This window comes from Salmo salar, chromosome 05 (genome assembly GCF_965601325.2).
Source record: "Salmo salar chromosome 05, fSalSal1, whole genome shotgun sequence".
In the NCBI taxonomy this organism is placed as follows: domain Eukaryota; kingdom Metazoa; phylum Chordata; class Actinopteri; order Salmoniformes; family Salmonidae; genus Salmo; species Salmo salar.
In genome coordinates, this window is record NC_138295.1 from 38,054,853 (window position 1) to 38,074,810 (window position 19,958).

A 19,958-nucleotide genomic window follows, 5' to 3' on the forward strand; every position below is an offset into this window, starting at 1 on the left:
CAGGAAGTGGATATCTGATGTGTTGTATTACCTTTAAACCTATGCCATTGAAAAACACAGGGGCTGAGGAATATTTTGGCACTTCCTATTGCTTCCACTAGATGTCACCAGCCTTTACAAAGTGTTTTGAGTCTTCTGGAGGGAGATCTGACCGAACAAGAGCCATGGAACGATGATGGCCCATTAGACACCTGGCGCGCGAGTTCATGTTGGGTACCCTCGTTCCAATACGTTATAAAAGAGAATGCATTCGTCCACCTTGAATATTATTCATGTTCTGGTTAAAAAAGGCCCTAATGATTTATGCTATACAACGTTTGACATGTTTGAACGAACGTAAATATATTTTTTCCCCTCGTTCATGAAGTGAAGTCCGGCGGGCTTAGATCATGTGCTAACAAGACGGAGATTTTTGGACATAAATGATGAGCTTTTTTGAACAAAACTACATTCGTTATGGACCTGTGATACCTGGAAGTGACATCTGATGAAGAGAATCAAAGGTAATGGATTATTTACATAGTATTTTCGATTTTAGATCTCCCCAACATGGCGGCTAGTCTGTATCGCAACGCGTATTTTTCTGGGCGCAGTGCTCAGATTATTGCAAAGTGTGATTTCCCAGTAAGGTTATTTTTAAATCTGGCAAGTTGATTGCGTTCAAGAGATGTAAATCTATAATTCTTTAAATGACAATATAATATTTTACCAATGTTTTCTAATTTTAATTATTTAATTTGTGGTGCTGACTTGAATGCCGGTTATTGGAGGGAAACGATTTCCTGAACGCTGTTTTTGGATATAAATATGAACTTGATAGAACTAAAAATGCATGCATTGTCTAACACAATGTCCTAGGAGTGTCATCTGTTGGAGATTGTAAAAGGTTAGTGCATAATTTTAGCTGATTTTATGGTTTTGGTGACGCCTGTCTTTGAATTGGCACAACATTACACACAACTCTTGTAAATGTACTGTCCTAACATACTCTAAATGTATGCTTTCGCCGTAAAACCTTTTTGAAATCGTAAAACGTGGTTAGATTAAGGAGATGTTTATCTTTCAAAGGGTGTAAAATAGTTGTATGTTTGAAAAATTTGAATTTTGACATTTATTTGGATTCAAATTTGCCGCTCTTGAAATGCACCTGCTGTTGATGGAGTGCACCACGGGTGGGACACTTGCGTCCCACCTAGCCCATAGAGGTTAACATAGAACTTCAATAATATTCCAACCGGACGATTCCAATGTCTTGAAAAACGTTTTGGAACACAGCTACCTCATCACGTGAACGCGCGCAAATGAACTCATGTCCTTCCATGAGTCACCAACTCCCCGGCCTTCTTGTTTGCTCTCTGTTCACTGCAAAAGCCTGAAACTAGGTTCTAAAGACTGTTGACATCTAGTGGAAGCCTTAGGAAGTGCAAAATGAACCCTAAGTCACTGTGTGTTGGATAGGCAATGACTTGAAAAGACTACAAGCTCCAGAATTCCCACTTCCTGGTTAGATTTTTCTCAGGTTTTTGCCTGCCATATGAGTTCTGTTATACTCACAGACATCATTCAAACAGTTTTAGAAACTTCAGAGTGTCTTCTATCCAAATCTACTAATAATATGCATATTCTAGTTCCTGGGCCCGAGTAGTAGGCCGTTTAATTTGGGTACGTTTTTCATCCGGCCGTGAAAATACTGCCCCCTACCCTAGAGAAGTTAGCATCCATGTCATTTGATCACTTCCGTATTGAGCGAGTCACTGGTACTTCCTGCTTTAGTTTATGCTTGTAAGCAGGAATCAGGAGGATATAATTATGGTCAGGGCGAGGCAGAGCTTTGTATGCATCTCTGTGTGTGGAGTAAAAGTGTTCTAGAGTTTTTTTCTCCCCCTCTGGTTGGACATGTGACATGAGGTAAACAGATTTCAGTTTTCCTGCATTATAGTCCCCGGCCACTAGGAGCGCCACTTTGGATGAGCATTTTCTTGTTTGCTTATGGCCTTATACAGCTCGTTGAGTGCGGTGGTCTTAGTGCCAGCATCGGTTTTTGGTGGTAAACAGACAGCTATGAAAAATATAGATGAAAACTCTCTTGCTAGATAGTGTGGATAGTGTGGAAAATGTAGTGTAAGAGCTGTTTGAAAAGACCGCCTGAAGTTTCAGCCTGTTTTGGTGGGATGGATTTCACCAGGCAGTAAATTACTGTAGTTAATAGACCAATAAGAACGAGAGTTCCAAACCTCTCTGCCAATAACAGCTCGTAGTCTGTTTTCTGTTCCTCACTCAGACCACTCCCAGACAGTCCTAGCAAAATTCTCGCTTGAGAAATTCCTCTTTGCTTAGAAGCAATTTTTTGTTTCTTTTTGACCATTTTAACTTGTTACCCAGAAATGTTTTGATGTTGAAAAAAAAAATGTCTGCGTTGGACCTTTAAGACTGTTGAGGGGCATCGAAAGTTAGAGCTGTGTGCTGATACATTCAAATGACAGCTTGGTTGGCCATCCTCACGAAGCCATTTTCATAACCTCTATTACGGAGTCGTAATTTGGGAAACCAGGCCAATTCAGACCATGATAATCTAATCCTAGTTCCCAAAGAGATACCGTGAAACAATGCTGTGTGGTTTCAGAGAGCATAGCCTATATATTTTGTGGGAAGCTTCCTGTGGGGATGATTCTCATCGCGTGAAACATGATACATTATTGTCTAATACAATTCTAATAGTTATTAACGTAGGTCACCTTGTGAACATCGCAAGCAGAACGGCTGAACCAACAAGTGGCTTGTTAACAATGCAATGTTTTGTAGCCAAAGGATGTTAATGCTATTCTAATAAAGCTAGACCTATTTTGAAGTGTGCCTTGCATAACTCCTCAATTTCAATTCGCTCACTGGCAGGTCATCAAAAATAACAAATTGAAGCAGTGTTCCAGTTCCAGAATAAGCAAAGCAACATGGACTCAGAGAAGTTGGTTGGAAGTTACCGTAATATATCCAATGAGAGTGCATCACCAAATGTACATTAAAACCATATTACTGTGCCATAACAACAGGCAACTACAGGTAAAACCAAGATGGCATCACGAATGACCAAGATGGCATCATGAAAAACCCAGATGGCATCATGAAAAACCAAGATGGCATCATGAATAACAGAAATATAACACTTTAGTGGAAAGTTTATTTCTGAGAAGAAGCAATGATTTAATATGATATTGTTTGATATCAGCAACCTGGCAAATTACTGAAAAGAAAAGTGTAACAATTTGTTTTCTTTTTGGCATCACATAAACTACTAAAAACAAAGAAAGTCACACAGTCTAAAATAACAGAAACTATTCACAGAAACATATTGCATACTGTTTACCCAGATACACAGTATATAGAACGTGTCAGGTGCAGAGGGGAGGTGTAACATTTCCACTTTCCACCTCATTGCCAGTCTAAAAACAGGTCACCTTCTGGCGTTGCAGGGTAATCCTTATGACAGGCCTAGTTCCTTTCTCTCTAGAAATCGTTCACCTGTTATTCATTCATATCACTTCCATCTAGCATCTCAGTAAACAGCTGCAGCACCTGCTGTGGGGAAAAAAGCCTTCTAATTTGGTCTGACAGGTTGAGTGGTGTGTTGCTGTGTGGCATGTGGCCTGTATTCCACTGCACTGACTGTGCCTGCATACTGCAGCCATTTAGAGGTATACTGCAACCTTTTTCGAGGTAACTCAGTGATGAAGATTACACAGTGCCAGAAGCAATTTTATTTATGTATGGTCTACTAGAATATGAGGAGTCAGAAACCCCTTGAGCTTTCAAAACAGACCAGATATGGTTTCACATTAGATGAACATTAGATGAACCTATTATTAGTCTAGAAGCATCCGCTCATCATTGACGTCATAGGTTCTTATTTCCTGTTTTGAATGCTTGTTGACTTCCTTTGTCAAATATATTCAACTGCAGCTGTACATGCATTCGAATAAACCCTTCTCTCTCTAACAGTGAGCCCAGTCAAGCTGAAGGCCTTAGCTTTGTGTGAAGCTTTTCAGTGCAGCCACTCCCCCTCTATGCTGCAGAGGTTATCTCTCCTCCTCTTACATCACTCAGTAAGGGAAGGAGAGCAGGGAGGAGAGCTGCAGTAAGAGATGGGTCAGGGTTGTTGTGTTGCTTGTTTTGCTACGCACCTCTCGCTCTATACCAGCGGCCATGGCCTTTCCAGGTGTTCTGCAAGATCTGCTATTATACATTTGCACACTCATTACAATGTACAGCGTATTCGGAAAGTATTCAGACCCTTTGACTTTTCCACATGTTGTTACCTTAGAGCATTCATTTTAGAATAAGGCTGTAACGTAACAAAATGTGGAAAAAGTCAAGGGGTCTGAATACTTTCCGAATGCACTGTATTAACAAATGTTTTCCTTGATCAAGGCTAGTTCTTGTTAAAAGGTAAGTTTTGAAGAAGTGATTGTGTGCTGTCTTGTGTGTGAGGCTGAATGTGTTTGTGTGTGTATGGATTGCTGAAAACGGTCATTTTCCTAACTAACTCATGTTACCCTTTTCAGACTGTCATGCAATTTTTCCTGCTATGCTGTTTTGTCTGTTTTATCTTAAGCATCTTCTGTTTTGGGCTATACTATTCAAAGTTCAGACTGCTTCTCAGACGTATAAGATAATCTCTTTCGTTGGAAATGCAATGATTAATACGAAAAATGGGAGATTGTAGCCATAGGCCATAACCATGCATACAGAAAGAGTTCCTCTTCTTCTGTTCTGCAATGTCTTGACCATTGAAACGCTTCTTTCTTTTCTCCCTGTTCTTAAGTACCCTAAGTGAGGGAAGTCCACTCTGCAGCTGGAGGTACGCAGGAGTCTCACTCACCCGCCCCGGAACCCCTTTTTGAATGACCTAACAGAAATGATGTGTTTTTCGTTTTTTTTTGTTCTTATTTTTTGTTGTTTTCAGTGGAAATCCTGTTCTCTTGTCGTTGTTTTCTTCCTCTTGGAGGAGGAGCTATGGTTTTGATGACAAAAACATCACTTGGCCAAGTCGATACCAAAACCCCGTCCCCCCCCTGACCTGTTCCCCATGGCTTAATTGAGTCTGGCCTGCGCCGACCTTTTGTCCCGTTTAACTGAGCCTCATCCCAAAACAAACCACAGCTGCACATATTAGACTCTCACCCTCAAGGCCTATTGAGCCTGTCTCAGCTCTAGAAATGCTACTTTTATGATGCTGATGTCTAGGTCATACTGACCTAGTTTCCTAACTATACAGTACATTGGGTCTTTCTCCTCTGCCAGAACAGTGACTTTTGGGCGCTTTCCTGTCAGGGGAAAAAAAACAAATGGCATTGATTAACCTCAGAGGACATCAGACAGAGACGGAGTAATAATCATAACGCTGCTGATAGTAATAATCTGTGATCTATTTGGCAGAAGCTCTGGTTTTAGTTGTAACCCAGATTAAAGAGGGGTATAGATGGGTAGGTCCTCTCTACTTCAATCGCCTTTTGTTTTTTTCGGGCACACACCTGTCTGTCACACCTGACTGAAGCCAGTCACTGAGCCCTAAGCCCAGCACCTGGGGCCGCAGACTGACAGCCCAAAAACAATGAAAAACTTAAACATGTCCTGCTTACACTCACCCACAACTATGGACTCCCTTGACTGATGCATCTTACAGTATCCTGCCAGGCCCTCCCTGAAACCACCACAGAGGCTCTCTAACCAGGCTGTCATACATTTTTTTTTTTACATGAACAGAACTATACAGCTAACAGGCTTTGACACAGTCCTCTGCATGGGATATTCATTTGTGTTCATCTCCTTCAGTCCCATCACTAAAGCAGATCAGGCACATCCTCTACCGCATCTGACTGTTTGTTTGGTGGATTGGACTGTGGTGTTTTTGGTGTGATTGGTTGACTGTTTGATTGTTTGACTGACTGTTGAGGAGTTCACAACACGATGACCCTTGTGAATTCCTGTTTACTGGGATGTGACATGTGACCTAATTCTTTGTGCAGAGGGACGGGAAATGAAACTAATCGCCCAGTTACTTAGCAACCACTCTCTCTCCCTCACATAATCTTGGAGCATGGTATTCATTAATAGCCCCCCCCCCCCCCCCCCCACCCACCCACCCCCACCACCACCACCACCACTACATGTCCCACTCTGTCGTTCTGCCTGATGCCCTGTCTGACTGACAGACCTCGGCTGCATGAGACATGTCAGAGTTTGGCCAATCATAAGGCTGTGAATGTCCCAGATGACTCCCACTTTTGTCTAATTCTCTCCTCTCATTTGCAGGGGTCGACCACCACTGGCAGCAGTTCCTCGTAAGGTTCCATCCCCATTGGTCCGCTGAAGTGACATCAGGAGGAATCCCCGTCCACTGAAGAAAGGAACCCCCGTCCTTACCCTACTCAGCCCCCTCCCCTAAACGCCCAGCCCCTCAGTGACACTCCAACTGCACCCCCTTGGCCCCACAATAACTGTACCCCAAGGACCAAAAGGACACTATAGTGACCCCCCCCCCCCCCACACACACCTGCCCCGCCCCCTAGCCATGCCCCAATCTCTTTTTAAGCACACACTAGCCCCAATCAACTTCACAAGTCTTTCAACGTCCATTCAACACGCATGATTCTGCATGGCTATGGCCCATCGCTGAGGGCCCTTCGTATTTCAAGAGAAAACACACTAAAGACACAGAATGAACAAGGAGAGGTACCACTGGACATACAAAAGGAGTTCAAAACAGCCACTATGAACTAACAGAGACGGACATGGGAATGTGGAGTTGCCTTCAAAGACAGTAACCCATCTCAGAAAAAGAAAAATCTTGGATGTTAGGCTTTTACTTAAGTATTTCTTCTTGTTCTGGCAGCGCAAAGGTGTGGAAATGTATAGTCAAGCAAACAAAAAAACATGAAAACAAATATGTCAGATAGCTAAGTAGCTACAGAGGATTAACAGTATAGGACAAAAGGGAATTAGTGTTGTGTGAGGTAATGTGATGTAGTAGTAGGTCATTTCGTCGTTTTCTGTAGTGTACAAAGACCTTGTGCTACATGTGAGTGAGAGACTCTTTAGAAACTTTTATCAACCAATTTATCAAACAATAAAAAGTGAGTCCTTCTTTATCATTACATGTACAAAAAGTTAATTTGCATGGAGATTTCAATCGAAGTGCTTTGTAAGGAATAGTGTAGATTTGGTCTGGATATTTTGAGTGACTCATGGTGTCTACCAAGATCTCACTCTCCAATCACTGTTAAATACTATGAGCCACGATGATGCTTTCACAATGGTAAAGACCCTTATGACATCACAAACACTGCTGGTCTGGAGCAGGGGTCAAAGGTCATGGACCTATGCTCTCTCCCTAACCAGAGAGGAAGAGGCGAAGCAAGAGGGTTTACTCCGCCCAAAATCTGTCCACATTAAGCAGATCATTAATTATTAAGCAAGTGAGGAGTGTTTGTATGGGGGGGGAGGGGGCAATGAGAGAGTGTTGAATTTAGGCAAAATAGAAATAAATTGCTATTTTGATACGGGAGGCTAATTATTAATGTAATAATGCTTAGGTTGTTATGAGTGTACTGATTTAAGTGTGACGCACGTGACATCCCGGCAACTTTGAGAGAAAAAAAAACACACTTTACATTCCTTTTCATTTCTTATTTTTCCAACTTTGTACAAAATGTGACTGCTAAACAAAATGAAACGCCAATATTTACAGTACTACGGTAACTACTATTATCTCTGCTTTAAGTTATGATCAAGGCAAGTCTATAATTAGTGCTTTGTGTAGCCTATATTATCTATCGATGGTGCAATGTGTTCTCATTCATTTGTATGTATTGTACTGTATCCTATGGTGATTTGTTCTATATAATACCATTACATCCATGATGAATTATCTATTTTTGTCTGTGAATTACTGGTTATTTTAGCTTTCCGAGGAGGGCCCACTCATCCTTAGCACATCAAAGATGCCCCTAACCACTGATACAAGATCAGATCATTGTCAGCGCTCAAATGGTTCAACAACACTAGTTAGTAGGGTATCTGATGATCCTAGAGCTGTTGTTTAGGGGGAACGTCTACAGTAGGCTAAGTCTAGGGCGGCTGACCAGTTCATGCTCCACAGCAGCTCGTTGGTTGACATGCTAGCTAATGTAGCTTCTGTAGCTATAGCTACGGTAATCAATTCGACTTTAGATGCAGCTGCTCATTATCAAGTTTTACCTGGTGTTGGAAGTGGGTGATCCGTAAAACAGAAGCAGAAACATCAAAATGATAATCGGAAACGAGTCATTTTAAGTGATAGACAATGAATCTCCTTGGTTAATTCTTGGCTTGTTGATGGTAGATGATAGGTCTGTATCATACAGTCATAGGTGGATATTGAAGGTGTGTAACGTCATGCAAATCTCACTGGTATTGTAACTGTAGAACTTCTGTAATCCTCATTAGGAATGGTTTATGCACGCAATAAGTTGAAATGGGAACGATACCTGCTGGATATTAACTTAGTAATTAATTGAACTGTGAGTTCGGCCATATGGGGAGAACAACACGTTTTTACTGCAAAGGTAAGCAAGAACGTCGTTCAATTAGGCCTACAGTGACCAATTCAATGTTGTTTTGAATCGTAAATTAGCTTGACTCAGCGCAGAGTATATGAGGGAGTTCTATTAACCTGAGTCCCGGTGCACCAGGCTATGGCCCGTGACGTGAACGGGCAAAAGCGATGAGGCAGGGGCGAAAATCTGATATCAACTTTGGGGGGGACAATTACATGACATTTTCTCAAGAGCAATTCCTGAGGGGGACACCAAAAGTAGTGCTGTAACACATAGCCTTCATTGGAATATGGTAAATGTATATTGAGGAACCAAAGAAATAAGGTGTTTGCCGTACTCCTAACTACCGGTACCCAAAACTACACAACTATTCACAACAGCAATACCATTGCCTTTAACAAATCTTAGTTCAGTCACCAGTTTAAGTTGAGTGGGGGTATCCATGGCATTTTCCAATTATGTTCCTATTTTACAAGTAAAAAAAATGGAGAACCTTTCATAATGTTGCCAAACAAAGACTCAACAAACTTACCTGTGACTCCCTGTCTCTGCCAGTCTGTCCCTGCATATCTGTCCCCAACTCTGCTGTCTGTGTGCAATCTGTTGCCTGCTCTGCCTAATGACATCATTGTGAAACATTTCCATTAGAATTTAATTTCTTTCTTATGAACATTTTATCAACTAGTCTTTGAGATATTAGGCTACTAGGATTCTTACTTTGCGTTTTGGTGTAGTGAAAAATACTCTGATGTCCGTCTTTTATTTTTCTGCCATTTTTCTACCTGGCTGGCTGGCTACACACACACACACAGTGTGTAGGTTATTTACAGTAGGAGATGGGCTTCTATCATCTTATCTTTTATCATTCTATTTGGGCTTCGATCTAAAAGGTAGCTAGCAAATGTGAAACGGATTAAAATGACAAGAGTTGACAGCTGTATGAGTTCACCATTTACATAACATATGCTGCAACCTTTTGTAATTTTAATAGTTTGTTTCATATTGGCTGGCTTCCAACAATAGCTGAATTTGCTAAGCTAGCGAGCACCAATTCAGTTTCAGTGGTGTTTGCTATAATCTTTGCTACCTGGGTTAAATCAGTTTATCGCTAACCTTATCACAGGGACTTTGAAGCACTAACTTACGTCATCTGCATGCTGATCTCGGAATAAATTAACCATAGCAAAGATTCCATCTTTGACGAGGCCACATAAATGGAATAGGTACTAGCTAGTTTAATAGTTAATATTTGCGCGCTAGCTGTGCATATTCAGCTAGTGTGTGTGCGCGATTGACTGGATTAACCTCACGTCAGTTACGTTCATTGAGTGCCTTTCAGACAGTGGCTACGACCCCTCTGTTACCTTGCCAGTGGATCAAACCATTGTGAGGAAAAGGGTGGGGGGGTCGCAATCTTTTGAAACTTAAAAACGCGCTGTTAAGTGTCTATAATCAGCACAATTGCTTTCATTGCGTATTATTAATATTATTTAAATTACATAGTTATGTTTCAGTGATATATTGGGGGGGACAAATCATATTTTGCCCAGGATGGGGCGGTCGTGTCCCCCCCGTCCCCCCCGCGATTTCCTCCCCTGCGATGAGGGAGTAGCGCCCTTCTCAAATCGAACCGTAATGCAAACCACTCAGCCATGTTGTCAACAAGGCAGAATCGTGCATGAATTGTCCAGAAAAATACATCAAATCAAATGTTATTTGTCACATGTGCCGAACACAACAGGTATTACTGTGAAATGCTTACTTACAAGCCCTTAACTCTATTACTTGAACTGCGTTGTTGGTTAAGAAAATATTAACTAAATAAACTAAAGAGTAACACAATAAAAGTAAAAGTAACACAATAAAATAAAAATACAGAGGCCATATAAAAGGGGTACCGAGTCAATGTGCTGGGGTACAGATTAGTCCAGGTAATTTGTATATGTAGGTAGTGGTAAAGGGACTATGCATAAATAATAAACAGTGAGTAGCAGCAGTGTAAAATCAAAGGCATGACTTGGGTGACTAGAGTCTTTGACACTTTTTGGGCCTTCCTCTGACACCGCCTAGTATATAGGTCCTGGGTGGCAGGAAGCTTGGCCCCAGTGATGTAATGGGCCATACGCACAACCCTCTGTAGCGCCTTACGGTCGGATGCCGAGCAGTTGCCATATCAGGCGGTGATGCAACCGGTCAGGATGCTCTTGATGGTGCAGCTGAATACATTTTTGAGGATCTGGGGACCCATGCCAAGTCTTTTCAGTCTCCTGAGGGGGAAAAGGTGTCATTGTGCCCTCTTCATGACTGTCTTGGTGTGTTTGGACCATGATAGTTTGTTGGTGCTGTGGACACCAACGAACTTGAAACTCTCGACCCGCTCCACTACAGCCCCGTCGATGTTAATGGGGGCCTGTTCAGCCCTCCTTTTCCTGTAGTCCACGATCAGCTCCTTTGTCTTGCTCAAGTTGAGGGAAAGGTTGTTGTCCTGGCACCTCACTGCCAGGTCTCTGACCTCCTCCCTATAGGCTGTGTCATCATTGTTGGTGATCAGGCCTACAACTGTTGTGTCATCAGTAAACTTAATGATGGCGTTGGAGTCATGCTTGACCACGCAGTCATGGGTGAACAGGTAGTACAGGAGGGGACTAAGCACACACCTTTGAAGGGCCCCAGTGTTGAGGATCAGCGTGGCAGATGTGATGTTGCCTACCCTTATCACCTGGGTGCGGCACGCCAGGAAGTCCAGGATCCAGTTGCAGATGGAGATGTTTAGTCCCTGGGTCCTTAGCTTAGTGATGAGCTTTGTGGGCACTATGGTGTTGAACGCTGAGCTGGGGTCAATGAACAGCATTCTCACGTCTCTTTCTGTTACGTGAATTAAGTTATCAATGTTCTTAAACCGAACTTCAATTGAACTACTCAGTGTGTATACCAGAAGGTGTAAGGTTCCGGCTGAAAGAAACAGACTGAGACCCAGCTAACAATGGTCAGGACGTTTATTTACGAGAGCTCTGAAATCCATACAATGCACACAGCCTTTTATATTACACATTTCGTCATACAAATGCCCCTCCTCTTCTCTAACACGGTCAATGCTGTTTACAAGTCTTCTCCAACACATACATTGCTTATCATATCCTGCCCCATGTTACATAATCTACTGCAAGCCTAATGTTTCTCCCCCTCCCTGGGTGGGGAGACCTCTCTCCTGTTTTTAGTTTCACAGTGGTCACAAGTTGTTTGTCACAAGCTGTCTGTTAACAGTCTTTCTTTTCCTTCAATGTCTCAGCTTTTCCTATGCACACACAGTTATAGAATTAGTATGATAATCACTCAGTTATACATTTTCAGGGTGGAATCATTTAGTCAAAACCTTAAACATATAAATTGTTTTATCACTTTCCCATATGAAAACACAGAATCCTACTCCTCATTCCACTTGCTTAACCTAGCCTAGGGTACGCCTCTTTTGATGTGAGCCGACATCTGTCCTGGGCTTTGAACGGTGAACTTGGCTCACACCCACGAGGCAGCCTGGTTCCAAAACAAATGCAATCGCTTTTCACTGGATACAAACTCCTCCCACCCGGGTAACCCGGGCCAGATAATCGAATCCCCTTACTGTCAACAATGCATGCATGGTGATGTTTGCTGTGCTCTGAGAAGGCTGGGCCTATTTCTGCTAATAGCAAAACGAGTGGTTAGCTAGCTTGCTATTTAGTTCATTGATGTTTATTCTGCTATTCACCACATAGTGGCAGGGTAGATTTAGAGTGAGAGAGACAGGTCAAGACCATACAGTATGCGACCCTGTCCTTGACTCCTTTCCAAGATGGCCAGAGTGGTCCTGATGCTGCTTGTGTTGGTGCTGTGCAGGACGAATGTTAATGTGCATCCACACAAATAGTGTAGCGAATACTATTACGGTAATGCGGTTGGACAAAGAGAGAGGTGTGTGTGATTATGTGTGTGTTACTGGCCTACGTGGCCAATAGTAACGACACAGAGAGGGTAGCTACACAACAGACTGCTGAGAGTAGGACGTTGCGTCCCCTTGACTGTGTGGTATAGAGACATCCATGGTTCAGGTAGATCATCAGCACTATGCTTCAGAACGGAGTGCATGTCTCCTCCTCACAGGCCCCTGGCCCTCTGCTGGTTTAAGGTGCTGACTGAGGAGGACATAGCTTTTATGTAGGGCACTTACCCACTGCTGATGAAACGCCCAGTTATTCATGTCAGGAAGAAAAACATGCCTGTGGGAGGAACGGAATGGTCGCGCCTATTTTTAACTAAACCTTCCTTTCTCAGACAGGGTAGGACAGAGCTGTCTCCTTTTTAGTCTTAGAGATGCCACTGATATAGGTGTGTGTGTGTGTGTGTGTGTGTGTGTGTGTGTGTGTGTGTGTGTGTGTGTGTGTGTGTGTGTGTGTGTGTGTGTGTGTGTGTGTGTGTGTGTGTGTGTGTGTGTGTGTGTGTGTGTGTGTGCGCGTGTGTGTGTGTCTGTTTCCGTGTTTGTGTTTTCACAGGCTGGTGAGTAAGAGTATCAACCTGATTCTGTTGAATCTAATGACTCTTAATGCCCAGTTAGCGTAGCGACGGTAGCATGCTAGCCAATCTGCTCTCCCCTGGCTGCCGAGGCCATGGTCTCTGTTTCTGACTTAATGAAAACATCACATCTGGGGCCCGCCTTGAGGAAGGCTAATTGTACTGTGAGTGCTCCAGCTGTTAACATGTCTGTGCGTTGTAATCGCTGTTCTACATGTGAGAAAAACAAACAAGCAAAGGAAACAACGGGAGCCCGTAACCCATATCCTGCAACATGTTACATAATCTACTGCAAGCCTAATGGTTTCTCCCCTCGCTGGGTGGGGAGACCTCTTTCCTGTTTTTAGTTTCACAGTGGTCACAAGTTGTCTGTCACATGCTGTCTGTTAACACTTCCCCTTTTCCTTGAATGTCTTACTTACATTGCTAAATAGTAAAGTATTAGCTTGTCCTATGCACACACAGTTATAGAATTAGTATGATAATCACTCAGTTATACATTTTCAGGGTGGAATCATTTAGTCAAAACCTTAAACATATAAATTATTTTATCATACTCCCACCCTGCCTATGCTGCCTATATACCGCTACACTGCTGCTGTGTTGCTGCGAACCACTAACACGCTAAGAACACACAACCAGCAGCAAAGATCACAGGCTAATTGCAGAATACCTCACTTTGAGCATCTCTCCTCACTCTACATGAGCCTGTGTGATTCTCCTCTTACTCAACCAAACTAGACGGTAATCCTTCATACACTAAATATACAAAAGTATATTTCAAATGAGTGGATTTGGCTATTTCAACCACACTCATTGCTGGCAGGTGTATAAAATCGAGCACACAGCTAAGCAATCTCCATAGACAAACATTGACAGTGCCTTACTGAAGAGCTCAGTCACTTTCAACGTGGCACCATCACAGGACGCCACCTTTCCAACAAATTTGTCAAATTTCTGCCCTACTAGAGCTGCCCTCGCCAAATGTAAGTGCTGTTATTCTGAAGTGGAAAAGTCTAGGAGCAACAACGGCTCAGCCTCGAAGTGGTAGGCCACACAAGCTCACACTGTTTGTTGGGAGCTTCATGAAATGAGTTTCCATGGTCGAGTAGCCTCACACAAGCTGTAGATCACCATGCGCAATGCCAAGCGTCAGCTGGAGTGGTGTAAAGCTCACCGCCATTGGACTCTGGAGCAGTGGAAACGCATTCTCTTGAGTGATGAATCACGCTTCACCATCAGGCAGTCTGATGGACGAATCTGGGTTTGGCGTATGCCAGGAGAACGCAACCTGCCTGAATGCATAGTGCCAACTGTAAAGTTTGGTGGAGGAGGAATAATAGTCTTGGGCTGTTTTCCATGGTTCAGGCTAGGCCCCTTAGTTGCTGTGAAGGGAAATCTTAATGCCACAGCATACAATGATATTCTAGACGATTCAGTGCTTCCAACTTTGTGAGAACAGTTTGGGGAAGGCCCTTTCCTGTTTCAGAATGACAATGCCACCGTGCACAAAGTGAGGTCCATACAGAAATGGTTTGTCGAGATCGGTGTGGAATAACTTGACCGGCCTGCACAGAACTCTGACCTCAACCCCATCGAACACCTTTGGGATGAATTTGAACGCCGACTGTGAGCCAGGTCTAATCGCCCAACATCAGTAACCGTCGTCCAAATGCAAGTCCCCGCAGCAATGTTCCCACTTCTAGTGGAAAGCCTTCCCAGAAGAGTGGAGGCTGTTATAGCAGCAAAGGGGGGGACCAACTCCATATTAATGCCCATGATTTTGGAACGAGTAGGTGTCCACATACATAGTAATTTAAAGCCTCTTCAAGCACACCAAACACTAGTCAATATCCTTGTGTTCTATGCTCTGTGACATCAACACACAGCAGGCCCACGGTGCCTCCATCCCCACTGCCTCTGTATCTGCCTCCTGATTGGCCACATATGAGCCTTCACACACAGGGGAAGGCTTGATGTTTAGGACAGGGATCGAGTGACAGAGGGGGAAGTGAAGGTGGGGTAGTGCAGGATAGAACCACAGGGCCCAGAATGGTGCGTTATGGGGGTTTATGGTAAGGCTCTGGTAGATTGGGAAGGTTGTGTGTGGTTTTAGATTCATACATGAATAGCAAGGCCATCAAACATCTAGGCCTATACTGTGCTGAAACCTTGCATTGAGTTACAGAAGCACATATTTATCTTCCCTGGGCCAAACAATAGCGGGATTCATTCTCCCTGTATCCAGGCGACGGCAGTATGTCTCTTAATGTGCAAAATCTAAGCGGAGAGGAGGGGGGATATAAGAGAGTGGACAATTGAGGAATATTTTACACAAACCTTGTAACATAAATGAGGATAAATTAGGAGAAGCGTGAAAGAGGAAACATACCCGTAGATTTCATTGTCTACCACAGGCATTGCCCCTTCATCCCTCTCCCTTTTTTCTTTCTCCCCCCCGGGCCTGCTTTCTTTCAGCACCAAGTACAGCGATCTGCCTCTCGGAGCTCAGTTGCCAGGGCAACGAGCTGCAGGGGCTGGTGGTGCGCTTTGAAGCAGCCTGTAATTTGATATTGTGACAAGCCTCAGCTCGCGATGCAGCATCCGGGTAACGCATATATCATCTGCGGAGCTTTCAGTGCAGTGATTTAACATTTCAATTCAGCAGTGTTGTTGAAAAGAAGGATACAATCGTTAACTGTCCGTTTCAGAATAGCAGAATACATACGTCATTGCAGTACTCTTCGAAATGGCAGTGTTGGAGAGAAACGCAGACACCAGTGGTGTGTGTGTGTGTGTGTGTGTGTGTGTCGGGGTCATTCTGTCCGTGAATTTGGGTTGTTCAGACTCCTATGGTCTTGTCAGTATTTAGCATTTAGTGTTCAGCCATGCAGCCAGTTACCATACTATCACACATGTGACGGGCAGGAAGACACAGTCAATTGGCTCTACTGAACCTACCACTCTCAGCCACAGGGTGTCGCTGTTTACCCTTGCAAAAGCGGCACATGACAGGTGGCGCTAACAGCCCTGTCTAGAACAACACAACACAAACCTAGGGAAGTTATGAGACATTACAGCGATTGTAACATTGTGACCTACTGACTATATTTCTTGTCATATGACATTTAGATGTTATTTTGGCTATTATTTGAATTTTAATAACAGTGATTGACTTCTTAAAGTCGTGGTATAAAGAGGCTACCCTCAACTCAAAGTATAAAATAAATCATGTATATTGTAAGAAGTGGTACAATTAAGTTGATCTGTAATGGAAAGCTTGTTCGATTCAATTCTAAAGTACTTCCAAGCCAGGGCATGCGATCCACGACAGGGCATGCGATCCACGTCATGCATCATGATATCAGACACCCTGATGAAGGCGTTAGCCGATACTCGTTAGAGTATTTTAACAATGGCTTTAGCCCATACAATAAATACTTTTTAACTTTCAAACACACACGAGTGCCTGGACTTTGATTTTTTTTTTATGCCACTTAGTAAGCTAACCACCTCTTTAAGGAATACCTAGGATAGGATAAAGTAATCCTTCTAACCCCCCCCCCCCTAAAAGATTTAGATGCACTATTGTAAAGTGGTTGTTCCACTGGATATCATAAGGTGAATGCACCAATTTTTAAGTCGCTCTGGATAAGAGCATCTGCTAAATGACTTAAATGTAAAATGTAAATGGTTATAATTTTTTTCCTTTTGCTTTTAAATTACAATTCCCCTCTAAGAGCACCTGTGGTTGTTTTGGAATACATGAAGAGCTCCTTTTACTTCATAATATGTTGGCCTACAGGTTATTGAACATTCAGAACCACACCGTGCCCGGACGCATGGTGGCGCTTTTACATCATGAGCGCGTTATAGAGGCGCGTGATAACACGGTTCTTGAAGCGGTGAGGTATTCAGTAGCTGCCAAGACACAGCAGCTTTGAGACGGATGTTAATAAATAGCGCTATTAAATGGCTAAACCATGGAAATAACAAACAGTTATAGTGGGATCCTATGAAACGGAAATCATTTGTGTTATTTAAGATCTTGTCAGTTAGGCGTTCGGCCTATAGTTTTTCTGCCAAACAATGGCGATGCAAAACCTGAGAAGACGGTGGCTAAGCGGATGGGCATTTTGTAATTTTGCTCTTATTTTTCTTCATTTGAAAGGAATCTCCGCGCAGATACGATACTCCATTCAAGAGGAATTAAAAGTCGGAACGGCAGTTGGGAATATAGCTAACGACCTGGGATTCGACACGTCGAGATTAGCGGACCGGAATCTTCGTATCGTGTCTGGAACAAAGCAGGACCTCTTCCAGGTAAACCAGAGAGATGGCGCTTTGCTAGTGAACCACAGAGTAGACCGAGAGGAACTGTGCGTAAAATCCACGCCGTGTTTCATCAACTTGAAAGCGGTGATAGAGAATCCGCTAGAAATGCACCAAGTCACGGTCGAGATAATGGATGTAAATGATAACTCCCCTACCTTTCCAGATGAAACCTATAACTTAGAGATACTAGAGTCTGCTACCACTGGAGCCCGACTCCAGTTGGAAGGAGCTCACGACCCAGACACTGGCGTACATTCTTTGCAATCTTATAAATTAAGCCAGAATCAATATTTTCGAGTAGAAATTGAGGACTTTGGCGAGGATGGCAAAATTCCGTTTTTGATTTTACAAAGACCTTTGGACAGGGAACACACAGCCCGATATGATTTGACGTTAACGGCCTTAGATGGAGGCAAGCCACCGAAATCGGGAACTCTTAATGTTACAGTTACTGTGTCTGATGTAAACGACAATACTCCTGTATGTGATAAGCAGAAATATACCGTAACAGTAAAAGAAAACGTACCTAAAGGTACATTTCTATTGCGAGTTAATGCCTCTGATTCGGATGAAGGCATGAATGGTGAGGTGGAGTATTCATTGCGAAGTAAATTCAGAGGTATGGCTGCTGAGCCATTTGAGTTGGACAGCAAAACAGGGGAGCTAAAAGTGAAGGGAGGCCTTGATTTCGAGGAGAAGCAGGTGTATGAGATGAAGATATTGGCCTCGGACAAGGGAGCGGTATCTCTCTCCACACACTGCAACGTGCTCGTCAGAGTGGAAGACGTGAACGACAACAGGCCTGAGATTGACGTCACCTCTCTGTCGAGCCGGATACCAGAGGACGCAACTCCCGGAACCGTGGTGGCTCTGATGGGGATGAACGACCTGGACTCCGGTGTAAACGGACAAGTAGTCTGTTCATTACCGAAGGATTTACCGTTTGTTCTGAAGCCTTCTCTTGATGGAAATTTCTTTTCGTTAGTCACCAATGATTACCTTGATAAAGAGTCGGTACCTCGGTATGATATTACAATCACGGCTAAAGACTTAGGAATCCCTCCTCTGGCGTCAACTAAAGTCATTCAAGTGGAGGTAGTAGATGTTAACGATAATAGTCCGCTATTCACTGAAAACCCATATGCATTTTATGTCGTTGAAAACAATAAGCCCGGTATGCCCATGTTCTCAGTTAGCGCGTCTGATGTTGATGATGGTGAAAATGCAGCAATTTTATATTCACTGGACCGTGGGAGCACTGGACAAAGCGTGACATCCTTCCTAAACATGAACGAAGGCAACGGTACCATTTACGCACTAAAGAGCTTTGACTTTGAAACCCTCAAAACGTTCCAGTTCTGCGTCATTGCCAAAGACTCTGGAACTCCGTCTCTAAGCAGCAACGTCACAGTGAACGTGTTCATTCTGGATCAGAACGACAACGCTCCAGTGATCTTGTATCCAGTCAGCACTAACGGTTCCGCTGAAGGTGTGGAGGAGATTCCCCGCAATGTGAACGCAGGCCATTTGGTGACTAAAGTGAGAGCCTATGACGCTGATATAGGATATAACGGCTGGTTATTATTTTCACTGAAGGAAGTTACTGACCACAGTCTCTTTGCTTTGGACCGCTATACAGGACAGATAAGGACACTTCGGTCATTCACAGAGACAGACGAGGCTGAGCATAAACTGGTCATACTGGTAAAAGACAATGGGAACGTTTCACTGTCAGCAACAGCTACTGTGATTATCAAGGTTGTGGAGCCCAAAGAGGCTTTTGCAGCTTTTGATGTTAAAAGTTCAGTCAAAGACGAGGAGGAGAACAGCGTTACATTTTATTTGATCATTACTTTGGGGTCAGTTTCAACGCTTTTTCTCATCAGTATCACCGTGTTGATTGTAATGCAGTGCTCCAAACCCCAAGACTATTCCTCCAAGTATTTACAAGATGCGAATAACGACGGGACACTGTGCCACAGCATCCAGTACAGATCCGGAGACAAACGGTACATGTTAGTTGGACCCAGAATGAGTATAGGTTCGACTATAGTCCCGGGAAGCAATGGGAATACTCTAGTGTTACCCGAACACAGGAGGAGAGCTTCTGGAGAGGTAAGAACTCGCTCTCTATTCTTTACTGCCTATTAAGTCGGATAAAGAGAGATGTTTTGGATGAATTTGTTGCTTGTTGTTTTGTCTCTGCATAATGTCCGAGTGTTGCATACTCGCTGTGGTGGTCGCTGTCCACGGTGCCGAATTACCACAAACTCACTGCTTAGCATGCTAGGCTACTACCTCGGGTTTATTATCTGTTATTTTGCGGTGTAACTCCTTCAATTCAGTTTCTTCCTCCACCTCCCATATCTATCCATCTTCACCTTTATTCGTTCTTACGATGGTCAATTTGGATTGTAATTGGTATATTTATCGGGTTTGACGCAACACGTAAACAACGAGTATCGCTCCCTCGGAGCGTATGTAGTG

General features: G+C 43.3%; 2 protein-coding genes across 6 annotated transcripts in view; both read left to right on the top strand.

Annotated features, from left to right (window-relative positions):
- The window catches only part of LOC106595280 (protocadherin alpha-C2), a 28,733-nt gene extending 20,810 nt beyond the window's left edge, over positions 1–7,923 (top strand). For 3 of the 5 annotated variants that reach the window (XM_082975193.1, XM_082975192.1, XM_045718161.2), the window contains exons 2-3: positions 4,817–4,852; positions 6,307–7,923. In XM_082975193.1, coding sequence (XP_082831319.1) covers positions 4,817–4,828 — 12 coding nt within the window. In that variant the 3' untranslated portion in view covers positions 4,829–4,852; positions 6,307–7,923. The remainder of the gene's footprint in view (positions 1–4,816; positions 4,853–6,306) is intronic. The other 2 variants (XM_082975191.1, XM_045718159.2) reach the window with 1 other exon arrangement.
- An 8,882-nt stretch (positions 7,924–16,805) lies between these two features.
- On the top strand, positions 16,806–19,622 carry LOC106604614 (protocadherin gamma-A5). The gene has a single exon (XM_014199433.3). The coding sequence runs from the start codon at positions 17,226–17,228 to the stop codon at positions 19,620–19,622; it is 2,397 nt and encodes a 798-aa protein (XP_014054908.3). The 5' UTR covers positions 16,806–17,225.
- The last annotated feature ends 336 nt before the right edge of the window (positions 19,623–19,958 follow it).